General features: G+C 35.8%; 1 protein-coding gene across 1 annotated transcript; it reads right to left on the reverse strand.

Moving 5' to 3' along the window:
* Positions 1 to 620: 620 nt before the first annotated feature.
* LOC120146847 (pumilio homolog 5-like) lies at positions 621 to 13368 on the reverse strand. The gene is made up of 10 exons (XM_039160339.1): positions 13210 to 13368; positions 9774 to 10460; positions 6784 to 8186; positions 6548 to 6689; positions 6298 to 6405; positions 2701 to 2913; positions 2479 to 2589; positions 1675 to 1869; positions 1116 to 1287; positions 621 to 864 (listed from the first exon to the last, which is right to left on the reverse strand). The coding sequence occupies exons 2-10, from the start codon at positions 10422 to 10424 to the stop codon at positions 836 to 838; spliced, it is 3024 nt and encodes a 1007-aa protein (XP_039016270.1). The 5' UTR covers positions 10425 to 10460; positions 13210 to 13368; the 3' UTR covers positions 621 to 835.
* Between the last annotated feature and the right edge of the window lie 818 nt (positions 13369 to 14186).

The following is a 14186-nucleotide window of genomic DNA, read 5'->3' on the forward strand; positions in this document are numbered from 1 at the left end:
TTTTTTTATTAATAAATATTATAATATTTATTTTGAACCCCTATTTTTTAATTTCTGGATCCGCCACTGCTTTTAGGATTAAAGTTTTAAGAGTTAACCGGTTAACAGGAATTGAGTCTCTATCGTTACAGTCAACATTACCAAGTAAGCAATTAATAGGTCAGATAAGCTTTCCGTCACTCACATAAAGTCCGATGATCGATTTATTAAATATCGATAACATTAATGATCAATTTATTATAAATCAGTAATATTATTGATCAATTTGTTGATTTTGAAACTACGGTAAGAAAAACAAAAATTTTACTCAAAAATTAATCGTCAGATTACCCACAACTTTATTTAACTTGAGCTTATTCACTCTGAAGCTCGATTTGAGCTAGTTCGTATATCTAAAGCCTTATAGGATAACTAGAATTAACGAATAGACGGATCAAACTTTACATTCCTACTGATTGAACAATGAATGGCCTGGAATTGCATAAACGCAATGACCATACATACATATAAACACACACATGCATACATATAATAATGTCCATGTGTGTAGATATGCATCATTTGTTGACATACATATATACTTCATGCATGCATACATAATGAAAACCCGCAAGCAATTGTCAAATTTCAATCAATTTCAAAACAATCACTGCAAGCTTCAAGTTGTTGGTTCTATACAGCGATATACACAAAAAAGTTCAAACCATACAGAAATACATTTATTCCCCAACTTTTTAACTATTTATCAACCAGCCCTGCATCAGTTCCAGGCTGTTGTTTGCTGCTGTTCACCCTAACAATGATAAAGAGCTCGCGCCTTCTCCTCCACTGATTGCTAATTTCCCGAGGCCGAGGCATCGCTTTCTGCATATACGACAGTTCATTTACCTCAATTATTTTCGATTAAATCAGCAAAATAAAAATACAGCAAATACAAAAGGCCGAAATCACACAACACGAAATATGAGGCAGTCTTTATTTGATCAAAAAAGAGCACAAACTATTTTCATCTTAATTTTGTCAGATAAAACATCAGGAAGAAGAGAAAGTTATCATCAATCGATCGTCTTAAGTCTTAAGATCTATGCGCGTGATTGAAAAGAAAATTCACGCACCTTCACCGAGTACTTGTTCAAACCGAGCAGCAATGTGTTTCCCATACGTATATTTCTTCAAAGCATTGAGATGAACTCTAATGCGATCCAGCAATAGTTCTCGTTGTCTATCGTTGCTTACTTCAAGAACCTTCTGGACCACATAATTTGCAAATTGGTCCTTCATCATTGTCTACCATTGAAAAGCCCAAACGAGAAATTGCGAGCAAAAAAGACATGTTCAGTTCGCAATATAATACACTCGAAAAACATCAGAGTACTAGACAATCCCCGAATCTTCATGCTCATAAGGTATCATACACTCTATAGCAAGTCCATAAAGTTTACTTTCATATTCCAAGTGTCTTACATAGGACAAAAGTATTCAGATATCTCAATCACACAACATAAACAATAATGTTCCCTCGATGATTCATAATGTATGCAATGCTTTATATAAACACCGATAATAAAAATTTCGGTAAGAACAAAGAAGAGCTATTATCTATTTGACAACCTGCCAGCAGAAAAGAGTTTAATCTACAAGCACATTGTGATAAATGCTTTTTACTCGACTCACCAATAAAGAGTCGTTTTCATCAGATTGTCCGATGATCTCCTCAACCAAACACTCTCGTTCAGCACTATCACCGTACTCCAAGCACTTCTCAACAACATTCGATGCATATTTATGTTGACTCATTTGCACAGTTTTTCCAGTGAACTTGCTAATAATGTGTCCTCTTTCATGCTGCTTTCCCCTCTCCAAAACATGCTGCGAGTAGTAAAATGCAACAGAAAGATTATTTCAATCAAGAGATCAGAAACTAAGGTTAAGTTAAAAAGTACAAAAGAAATATAATTAGGAACCAACAAAGAAAACTTGATTTTATCGAGTTTCCCTATAGTCAATATTATCGACAAGGATAAATTTCAATTACCGCCAACTTCCACAGAATACACTACCGATATATCAGTCATAGAAAATGTAAACTAACAAAAGAAGCTAAAAAGAAAAAAGAATAAGAAAGCATTAACAGAGATGTCATGAACCTTCGTTGCTCCAACTCTTCATTTTTTGAAATACCATGCCCGACACCCGAGTTAGACACATATCCAGACATGGGTATAGAGATATGACCCTCCAAATACATGGAAAGACTTGGAGAAAACTGAATATACCAGAGTCGGATACATACTCATATCCAACACTCACGTCCTAGTCCAAGTAACATAGCCATTCACAATCACTAGACAGCAGGTCAACAAATAAGCTGCTCTAGGCCCTCTAAAGACGGTGCTCAATTTTGAGAAGCAAATACATCATTAATAAAAATTATCCAATCAGCCATCAATAAAACCGAATAAGAAATTAAAAGTGAACCTGTGTAACATAGTTTCCATACTGATCTTGAGAAAGGTCATAAGCAGCATCCAAAATTTCATCAATGATGCATTGACTTTGCAGTTCGTTTGAAGAATGCTCCAAAATTCTCTATCATAAATTTGACAGAACAGCAAATGATAAGAACATGGCGTAACAGGTATATAAAATAAGACTATGTTCGGCCTGGATCTTGTAGAGACGAACAAAATGTAATATTACCTGAATGACACGGCAACCATAGGGATGAGTAGAAAGCGTGGCAACTTGACCACGAAAGGCAGAAATAATAAACCCAATTCTATCCATAGGGATACACTCTATACACTTCTGTATCACATGATTCCCATTTTGGTCACGCACACATTTCATAACATGACCGTCAAGCTCCTCAACAAGTCGTATTTTTTGATCAAGCTCAATCACTTCTAACGCCTGGAAAACGAACACAAAAAGAATGTCAGAAAACAGCACTAAATTGATGAACATTTGCTTTGTCATCAACCATAACCGAAGCCCATTCAAAAATACACTTTAAGATGGCAGACTATTTACCATTTTTATACACTTCAAGAGATGCTCAACTATTTTATGACCCCAAGGCCGAAGATAGCTAGGATGCATCAAACAAGTAATAATCAATCTCCGCATACATGAATAACTCAAGATGCATGTTGGAATATATACTAATATGCATATCTACAAGAATAACCAGTTATTATTAATCCAACATAATTAACCAAATAAAGGGCTATTTAGCATCAGAATACATGCAAATAAGCTTATTATCACTGTCAATAATCTGAGATATATAAAAAAATAGGCGTGTTTTAGTGAGAGAAGCTCCAGCTTCTCTCTAACCTAGGTGTTTTCAATTTTCAAATTTCAAATTTCTTATTTCCACGAGCCCCGGCGTCTCTCCTCCAACATCCACCAGTCGTCCGCAGTTGTCATCCGCCACCCGCCGCCGCCGTCCTCCGCCACACTCCGACCTCTGTTTTGACGCCGTTTTTTACTGGGTAATTCGTCGGCTCAAGGTGTTTCTTTTTCTGGGCTTGTTTTTCCGAGTAAGACTCTTATTTGACGCTGATCTACAAGCCGCTCACGACCATTTTCGCCTCCATCAGTTGCACGTTCGCTGGACATCGCATCTCCACCGTGTTCAGAGCCTTTTTGCGATCAATACCCATTTACTTAGTGTCGAGATTAGTTGCATCTCTCCATTATTTTGCACTGAGCAGCTTTGGCAAGATCAGGCGCTCGCTACTTCTATCTTTTTGCTCGACTCTTTTGGTGGATTTCTTCCGTCACTGCTGTTGAAGCTTTGAGCTCTTGTTCTGGAACTTTATTTCCAGGGGTGATACGTAGACTCAGTTTACTTCTTCTAGCCGGATGTATTAAAAGACAGAAGCTCCTGCTTCTATCTTGTTTAAAGACCTTTTCTCCGTTTTCACTGGTTTTCGTAGCCATCCGTCGCTTCTCCTTCGCAGGGCGTGCATCCAGATTAGTTCGTCAAATATCTGGGTTTTTCATTTCAACAGTCTTTATCACATGCCGGGTGCTAGAGTCCTCCTTTCTCTCCAGCAGAGTCCTTCAGTCCAAGTTCCTCCAACCACTACAGCAACGCATTCTTTGTCATCTAACCCTTCTCATCATGATGAGGTTCGCACTATCTTCATTATGGGTCTGCCTGAAGATATCAAAGAGAGAGAGCTGCAGAATTTTCTGAGATGGCTTCCGGGTTTTAAAGATTCGCATTTGAGCTTCAAGGGAGATAAGCCTAAGGGCTTCGCTCTCTTCTCAACTGTAAATTTTGCAGTCGCTGCTAAGGATGTCCTTCAGAAAATGGTTTTTGACGTTAAGTTGAGGTCCCTTTTACACATTGAGATGGCAAGGAAGAATCTTGCTGTTAGAAGAGTAGTTACAAATTCTGTTGCATTTGACAAGAATGGAGGTTTTCCTGTTCCTCCAGTTCTGCCATTGCCAATTCCAACTTCTGTAGCATCTCCTAGTGTTCAGGTGCCTGTTAAAGCGGTGTGTTGTGATGGTAAATCTGCTGTTAATGGTGTACAAAAAGGATCCAGGGAGTCAATCACAAAGGGGGGCAGTGTTGACAAGTCTGGATGTTTCACGTTATTTGTTGAACATTTACCAGAGAAGATCCATTGGAAGAGGTTTAGATCTTTATTTTGCTCATGGTCGGGTACTTGATGCTTTTATTCCTAATAAAAGGAATTTAAAAGGAGATCGTTTTGGTTTTATTCGCTTCGCATCATTCGAAGAAGCAAGGAGAACGATCTCAAAAATGAATGGATCTAGTATCGACGGTAGCAAAATTGATGTTTCTTTCGCTAAATTCAAACCTCGAAATTCCTATTGGAGAAAGTTTTCGATAAATGTTCTTCAAAAGTCCGGGATGGAAGATGATTCCAGGAAGAATCATTATAAAGTTGAAGGTGTTATAGATGAAGAAAAACTTCAGGTGTTGAGCAATTGTCTAGTGGGGTGGTGTAAGGATTTTGTCAAAATTGGTCATCTCGCTAGACAAATGCAAGCGAAGGGCCTCACTGGCTTCACCTTAATGAGAGCTGCTGGAAATGCGATTTTAATGATTTTCGAAGATAATGCTTCATTGAGAAGTGTGAAAATCGACAAATCAAAGATTCTCGCAGAGTGGTTCTCCATTTTCGAAGTTTGGTCAGAGAGTTTGGTAATGGAGTGTCGTCGAGTCTGGTTAGTTTGCGAGGGTGTTCCTTTTCACGCATGGAATTGGGATACTTTCAAGAACATTACGGATAAGTGGGGTCTTTTACTAGCTATCGACGAAAGTTGTCAGTCTCCATCATCCTTTGATCGAGCAAAAATTCATGTCCTCACAAAGGCTGATGCGAGAATTGATGCAATGGTTGAATTGAAGGTTGGTGACAACTTCTTCAAGGTCATGGTGCATGAGATAGAGCCTTCATTCAAACCGAATTCTTGGGCTCCTAAAGAAGACGAGTCTCTTTAGATCTTGTCTCTTCATTCGTGGTTTTGTTTTAGTCTATATGATTGTAGGTGTTGCTTTTATTTGTATTATGTTTTGTGGCGTTGTTTTAGTCCTACTGCTGTAATTAGAAGTATGGTGATTTGATTGTGGCTTTAGATGAGGGTATTTGAGGTTTAGGTGTTTGTTGTAATGGGGTATATCACCATGCGAGGATATTCCGTGTTGCCTTTTGTATCGGGTATTATTATTAATAAAATATGAGGTACTCTTTTCTTCCTTCCAATGTTCGTTAACATACTTTTAGTATGGGAACGAATATGAAGGGAGTTTTTAATGAGACCTCCAACTTCTATAAAAAAAAAAAGCATCAGAATACATGCAACAGATTTATGTTATCATATAATACAATAAGTTGAATGCACAGATAGATATTCCTCGAGAAAAGAAGCTAAGATCCCACTAGAGGGGACATCTAGGAATATAATAATTTATGGCCTTATCGAATGTCCTACTGTTTTAGGGCTTTACTGTTCAATACATTGATATTTTATTAGCATATAAAAGAATGTATGGCTCAGAAGGGCACACCCATTCTTGACTATTATTGCAAATTATATTTAAACAGAGAGAGAAAGCAGGGGGGAGAAAGATTGCATATGTTTGAGTACAAGCTAAGTATTTTCAAACTGATCATGATATTTGAATATAATATTCGTTTTAATGATTCTTCATTTGGGGGTCAACATTTTAAAATAATGAAAATGAGTTGTCCACTGAAATATTCAAGCACAACCACTGCAAACATTATACTAGTAAAAAGTTCCACATACCTTCTGTATCACACGACAACCATACATTTGCAGACTAAAGTTTAACATATTTCCAACCAGTTGATCAGCAAGTTCATTTCGCTGCTCGGAACTTCCATGCTCAAAAAACTGCACACAAAAAAAATTAGGCAATCACAAATACGTTATCCAATTTTTTTTACAATTCCCATGAAAAGTCAATTACTTAAAGCATTCATTTTTTTCTGGAAAGTAAATTATTTAAAGAATTAATAAACATTTAAAATCATACCTTTTGAATAACATAATTACCAAAAACATCAGTCATTAATCTTGAAGCATGTGGAAGGACTTCTTTGTAAACAGACTCCTTGTCCTCAACACAGCAATTCTCCAGCTTCTGCTGGATAAATCGACTCCCATGTTGATCAACACTGAAGTCAAACAGGTATTAAATTATTTCTTCCACTGGAGATAATAATCACATATTATATAGAGAATGAAAACAAACTTGATAGAGAAAACTGCCTGAATTCAACTATACGCCCAGATATATCAGAGAGATCAAATTTCCGGGCATTGCTGGATTTAAGTTCCTCGAGAAAAGAATGTTGTTTGGAATCCTCAAAGATATTGACCCTCTGTCCTTGCCATCCAGAATATGGTCCTGCTTTTGGAGGAAACCGAGTTTCATTTCTGCGACCTAGAGGAGTCATTCCACCAACAGGTGACGATGGCATCAGTGGACTGGCAAGCGGTGATGTTGGGTAGTGGGCAATGACACCCATGCTTTGATGACCTCCATAATAACCACCACCAATGCTTCCAACTTTCCCAGGATTTGGAATGCCTAGCCTCCCATTAATTGGAGGCTCAAGATTTAGATCACCAATATATGCAGCACCACTTGACTCTTTCTGCACAAAAGGATCAACTTGGCCCCCAGTAACACCAGTTGATGCCAAATGACCATGTTGAATAGAAGGACCGTATATGCTGCTAAAAGAATGTTGGAGGTATTGCATATGAAGCGGATCGACTAAGGAAGGTGGTAACACTAAGCCGTGATGCCCATAAAAATGGCCAAGATGCTGTAAATCACTTGTATTTGGAGTACTTTCCCCAGTCGAAGCATCATAAGTTCGATTACTGAAGCTTGAACCAGAAGCAGTAGAATCAAATGGCAGACTAACAGCAGCATGAGAAGGATATCCTCCCATAAATGGGGGAAGAAATGCAGGGTTCATGTGATATCCACTGATATTGTATTGTGGAGCATATAGACCAGATGGCTGAAAATTAGCAAACCCAGACGTCATATATGGTGCTGTTGTTGCATACATGGGAGGTGTGAGTCCAGAAGAATGTAATAATGGTTGTGACCCCACAGAAGAGAACTTAGGATGGCTATACAGATGGCTCAATCCTTGAGAAATAGCCTGGCCTGCAAGTTCTTGGGCCTGCTGTGCGGGAGCCGGTTGAATAGATGAATAATATTCTCGAGGCACATTCCTTCCATGAGATTGTTGTGCTTCTTGTTTCTTTCTCATTCTAGACTCTACAGTGGACAGTACAACTGACTGCGGAACATCACCAGATGCATCAGCACCCAGCCTTGTATCTTTCATGTTTGTATCTTCTTTCAAAGATGTTGATAATCTCCCTGTCTGTTCAGTACATGATGAGCTCTGAATAGAGGCCTCTGAAGAATCCTTGTGGAATATCAAACTGGTAGCATGAGCATCTAGGGCACTTTCATCCACGCATACATCAACAGAACTTAAGATCAATTCTTGTACTTTTGAAGAATTGATGGAAGAAAAGTTTGATGAGATTGCATTAACATCATGATCTATAGGTTCATCTGCTGTTGTGATGCCTGACGAGCGTGACAAACTATATACAGGTGAAGGGGTGCGTGGGAAGTCTTCCTACACATTTACCAAGAAAAGAAGCATAACAATTATACAAATGCAAAAAGCTGAAAACTACTAAATCAGCACATGCTAATATTGAAAAAGAAACTAGCACATGAAACATGTAAACCCAGTTCCGAGAAGCTTTGTACCAAACTTTCATAGGACAATCCATGGCTGCATAGAGTATATTTATCAGAGGTTGAAGTTCGAATTTGATCCTTCAATTTCTATTCAATGATTTTAGTTCTCTATCCCAATTGTAATGAATTTACTCCATATACTTTTATTAAAAGCAACTTTACGGATAATAGCTAATGGTATAAAGATATTGCCTTTCAATTTATACAATGAGCCGTTCTGGTAATAACCTGCATGGTATGCCAAGGTGGATTAATTTTTCTTTAACCTGCATGGTAAGCTAATGTGTATTATTTTTTCTTTTAAATAAAACCATAAATAGTTATTTGATTAACTCAGACAAAAGAATAATTTTTCAATTAAAAATATTCTTTTAGGAATGATGTGTGCCATGTGACCAAAGAAATCATGTTTGCATGTCACATCATCAACGAGAAAGAAATATGGCCAAGTTGAAGTACAGAATTTTAACACCATTGCCCATTTTACTTATGTTGACCTCTAATAAAAAGTACAACTGTACAAGGAATGAATTTATTAAAATTCAGGAAGAAGGAAGAAAGAGTGTAAGAAACGCCTAAAAGGGAGAAGGAAACAGATAATGATGCTAAGATACATCACATTTTTCTAATAATGAATTTATTAAAATTCAGGAAGAAGGAAGAAAGAGTGTAAGAAACGCCTAAAAGGGAGAAGGAAACAGATAATGATGCTAAGATACATCACATTTTTCTAATGTATTTACTGAAACAGAAAACAAAAAGATCAAACATTTCTTGCTACTTAAGTTCAATATAGGTTCTAGTTCAATTCTGATGCTTAATGCTAAATCTTCAATTTCAGTTCCACTGAAATGGGTACTGCATATCAATAGTTTTAGTTTATTAAATTTTATGTACACTTGTTTGATCTCTATATATGTTACAATGACTCAGGTTCGAATGTCTGATACAGATGTATCTAAGGGTTGGACTTGTCAGTATGGGTTTTGGACATGCAGCAATTTAAAAAGTAATCGGAAATAGCACATTTTTATATACAGATACATATAACATATATGGGGTACTTTATTTAAAAATATCCCAAAAATATGTTAATAATTTTTCTACCAGTAAAATTCAATTTTGTTTAAATTCAAAATTTTATAATTAATGTTAGTTTTCAATGTCAAATATCTGTGTTAGCCACCCTAAATCCTAGATTGCTGAGAGTTCATTTGATTTAGGTGTCTATAACCAAGATGATCAGCTTTTATAAGTTCCAAGTATTTATATGCTGCGCATATTAGTAAGAAGGCATTGATATCTAAATATTATATTAGAAGAAGCATGACAGACAATAATATATAATAAAGACAATGTCGGACTCTCACCACCATCTATTCGGAATGGCGGACAATATAGTAAACCAATAAGTAAATATAAGAATAAATGAAAAAAAAAAGATAAGACAGGTTTATACCTGTATCAGATCAACCAAACTCTTGTGTCGCCCAGCGAAAGATGCTAAGTCTTGTTCAAGCAAAGGCTCGTTACTATCTACAGCCCACTTGTCTAAAGCTTGTCTAGGGGATGATCTATCATCCTCAACTTCCTCCTTATGTGTAGTGAGTGGAGTTCGAAAAAATGGTAAGGACCCATTGCCACTATCATCCATAGATGTTGCTCTCCAGTTATTACCGAAACCACCAATATGGCATGCCAAGCGTCGATTTTCATGTGAGATCAGTGGTGGCGGAAGCCTTGGATTTAAGTTGATGTTGGAGCAGTAGTAAGCTAAATAAGCCGGATGAGAGCGCAGTTGCACTTCAGATTCACACTCGTCGATGACACTGCTCAAACTTGCCAAACTCGAATCCAGGTTAGCATTCTGTTGAGCCAAAAGGTTGCCGAGAGCCGTAAATGAACCTTCCATACTTGGTGGAGCACTACCACTTCGATTTGGCACTTTGTCAGTTTGGTCTCCATGGATTCTTTGCCCTTTCAAAAGCATCCTCAACTCTTCCACTTCCATATCCTTCAATGGTGAACCAAATACTAGAGCATCCTTTGAAGAGCACCACTTTGTGACCCCGCTACTTTCTATAATTCGCATCGGGCTCTCAGTTGCCATGTTCGACGGAGAAAGATCATCAAAAAAATTATTTTCCTAACAACAGTAAGAATCACATTATTCTCTCTGAGTGTATCCAGCAAACATAGATGCAATGCCTTGTCAATTAATAAAAACTCACTAAACAATCAAAAGCATTAGCACGTATACAAAAGCTCCAATTAACATAAATGAAAAACAGCCTTTTTTTTTTTTGCTTTCCTTCTGCTCCTATATAGGGTAAGGTTATCAAATCTACAAGCTCCATAACAACATTAAGAAAGCAAGCAAATCTAAGTACTAGGTTAGATCTCGAAATTGCAATCTCCAGTTCTAAACTTCTCGGTTCCTCCTTGGGGGTGTAAAAACACCGAAAACAAAACTATGCCCTAATATTTGGAAAGCAAGCAAATATTACTATTATATTACATTGTCCTTTGAATTGCCCGTCCAGCTCAGTTGGTAAGAGCACAAGGCTCTTAACCTTGTGGTCGTGGGACCGAGTCCCACGGTGGGCAATTCATAATTCTGACTGCCGGATGTCTCCCACGGAAGCTGCTCTCAACTTGGCGTTGGAGGCAGCCTACTATCCTACCTCCCCTCACCCCATTACATATGGGAATAGGGTCAGCTAATTTATATATTACATTGTCCAAATCATTGTTTCAAGGTGCGCACCCTGACAATAAAAGCACCTCAAACAATTTCGGGCATTGCACATATTATCAAGTGCACAGACAAGCTTTTTTCAGTAAGTTGATAGGACAAAAGGCTTGCTTCATTGAAGTTCTCTAATTTGTTTTATATTTTTTTCTTTTCATTGGATTACCTTTAAAATTAAGAAAAAGGGATAAAACTGAACTCCTTACTTCCCAAGTATTTTAGTATTCAACAAAATATATCAAGCTACAAGAAATAATGCATATTGACAGAAAAAATTGCTTGTTTTGTAGATAAACTAGGCCTATCTTTAGAGCTATGTTACTCTGATTCTGAGTATGTATGCCAGATACATGTATGTATCTAACATGGTTATGGTTAGATTATTCTAAGCTTTCCCAAGTATTTGGAGGATCCTTAGAGGCCATACACCTATATCCATGTGTTAGACACGAGTGTCAGACACAGGTACATCAAGAAAATTGGAGAGTCGAAGCAATATAGAGTTCAACAATTATATGTCTTAAACCTATAAATATAATATATACAACACATACAAAAACAAACATATATAAATGTTACACCAAGTGCCTTTTTTGCTCTTATTTTGTATCTAGTGACTGAGGAAATATAAGGAATCTAGCACCTAGGGCATGCCTTCTACCCTTTACAATAAGAAAATAAAATCAACCCAAAACGATTAAGAAAATTACAAAATACATTTTAAATCAATTTAATGCTAAATATCTGTAATGTGAGATTTAATCAAACTTTTTCCCTAAATCCTAATTCCTCTCAACAACTATCAATCCAAAATATTAAACATTTTAGAGGGTTATTAGTATCTTTCAAATAAACATAAATAAATAAATATACATATATATATATATATATATATATATATTTACTTGCAGGTCTTAAAAGGTCACAGTCTCAAATATGTTGATAATATTGCCAAAGTACATCATTGTTATAAGACAATTTCCCACCATAAGGATATCCTGCTTAGCAAAGCACATCAATTAGCTAACAAATCTCAAATAATATACATAAACAGTTTCAATCTTGTATGTATAAGAGGAAATATGATTAGTTTACATCTTACTTTGACATATACCTGAAAAGCATCATAAAAGAATTAAGGAAATGTCTTGTATGGTATCCGAAGAACATTTGTTTGTTAGATGGAAGATGTATTTATGGGGCTAAGACTTGAGTACAGGGTTCCATTTTAATCCAAACAACTATGCAGAAGAAATGAGATTCTTAAAACAAGGTTTCCTAACTAGTGTCAATGGAAAAAGCAAGCAGGCTAAGACATTTCAAAACCAGAAAGACTGAAACTAAAAAACAAAGATTGATATCTATATCAAGACAAAAGCACAGATAATCATCAAGAGAAAATATGTGAAAGTAAAAATTAAACCGTAAACTAACAAGTTGATCAATCAATGCACAACTTAAATGACGGATCATGTAATTAGAAAAGATACAAACATCAATGAAAGATAGTACTAAATAAATAAACCGATTCATACATGCAAAATGGTAAGCTTTACTACTACAGACGCATCATAAGCAAAAATCATAAGCTTCACTGAGGTAAAGCTAAGACTAACATAGAACCATCAGTCAGCTAGACTATAATCCTTTCAGACAACTAGAAATTCAGTTCATCATCAGAAAACAGTAAAGACCACATGATATAACCTATACATAAAATTCATTTAACGAGCCCTTTGAATCATATAATTCAGACCTCGGCTCGAAATTATTCCAAAACTCCATTCAGGCAACGCTAACAGCCATCAAAAAATATGCATATTAAGTAGTGATCAATTTTTATTTCAACCTAAGAAAAACTAACAAAGAACAAAAAATAAACCCAATAAAAAACAATTCAACCTTTATCAATAGTCTTAACAATAACACCCCCAAAAAAACCCTTACTTTATCAACCAAAAAAGTTACTGTTACACCCATTTACTTAGAAAAATATCACTCAAGAGCTATATTAAATAAAATTAAACAAAACCCATTAATCTTAAGAGCAAGAAGCAATTTTTTACTCAACAATCAACCCAAACAGAAAAAAAAACCAAAACCCAAAAAAATATAAGTGTTGCCAAAGTTTAAAATCCCACACCTTCGGCGTTTGAAACAACAATTCTTCACAAAATCTGTTGGAGACTTAGTAGACTAATATGCCAAGTAAACACCAAAGCCGCAGGCTTTAGCAAGAGAGAAAGCAAAATCTTTACCAGAACAGATTGCCTACGTTTTATTTAACCCCGAGGGTTTGAAGTTTTGGACTTTCATCTCTTCTTTTCTTTTTCAATTTTAATATAATAATTTGGTAAAGCATATCGTGAATTTTTTTTAATGTAAAAAACAATGAATTAGAAAATGTTTTACTTTATTTAGAGATTCTGTACAATTACTGAATTGCCATTCTGTTTGGTTTTATTAGTTTATGGGATGGAAATTATTAGATATGTTCTATATTTATTTATTTAACCTTAAATTCAATTGTTTTAATAAAGAGATTAAGCGTAATTTTTTCATTTTATTTGAATTGATGTTAATTTATTTTAGATTTTCATTTGATTGAACTTTGATTTTAAATGAGTTTGTTTCTTAATATCGATTTGGAATTGTTTAAAACAAATATTAAATAAAAACTAATTCTTCAAAATATAGAGAATATTATATTTTAAAATTACAAGTATAACATTATATAATATGTAAATAACTATTACCTTACTCCCTTTGTACCACAAATTTATCCCTTATTATTTTTTTGGTCTATTTTTTTCATTTTAATTCATTAAAAAATTATTATTCATAAAAATATAAAAAATATATATTTTAAAATTTATCCTGACTGGGTATTGTTTCATATAACTGTCGCTGCCACTCGAGGCCCTCTAGCCTCCGCGAGTGGTGACACGGTTGGCTGGCCGGGACAATCGAGCCGACAATTCTCTATCAGTTCCGCATACACTGTCCGATGGGGGCCAACCATGGCTTCCAATGATTGTTTATGGAAGGTCATACATGGCTTTAAAGGTATTCTGAAAGTTAATTTTTTTTTCTTTCGGATTATAGGTAACAATCGGCTCA

The sequence above is a fragment of the Hibiscus syriacus genome, unplaced genomic scaffold (assembly GCF_006381635.1).
Source record: "Hibiscus syriacus cultivar Baekdansim isolate YM2019G1 unplaced genomic scaffold, ASM638163v2 tig00002511_pilon, whole genome shotgun sequence".
Taxonomy (NCBI): Eukaryota; Viridiplantae; Streptophyta; class Magnoliopsida; order Malvales; family Malvaceae; genus Hibiscus; species Hibiscus syriacus.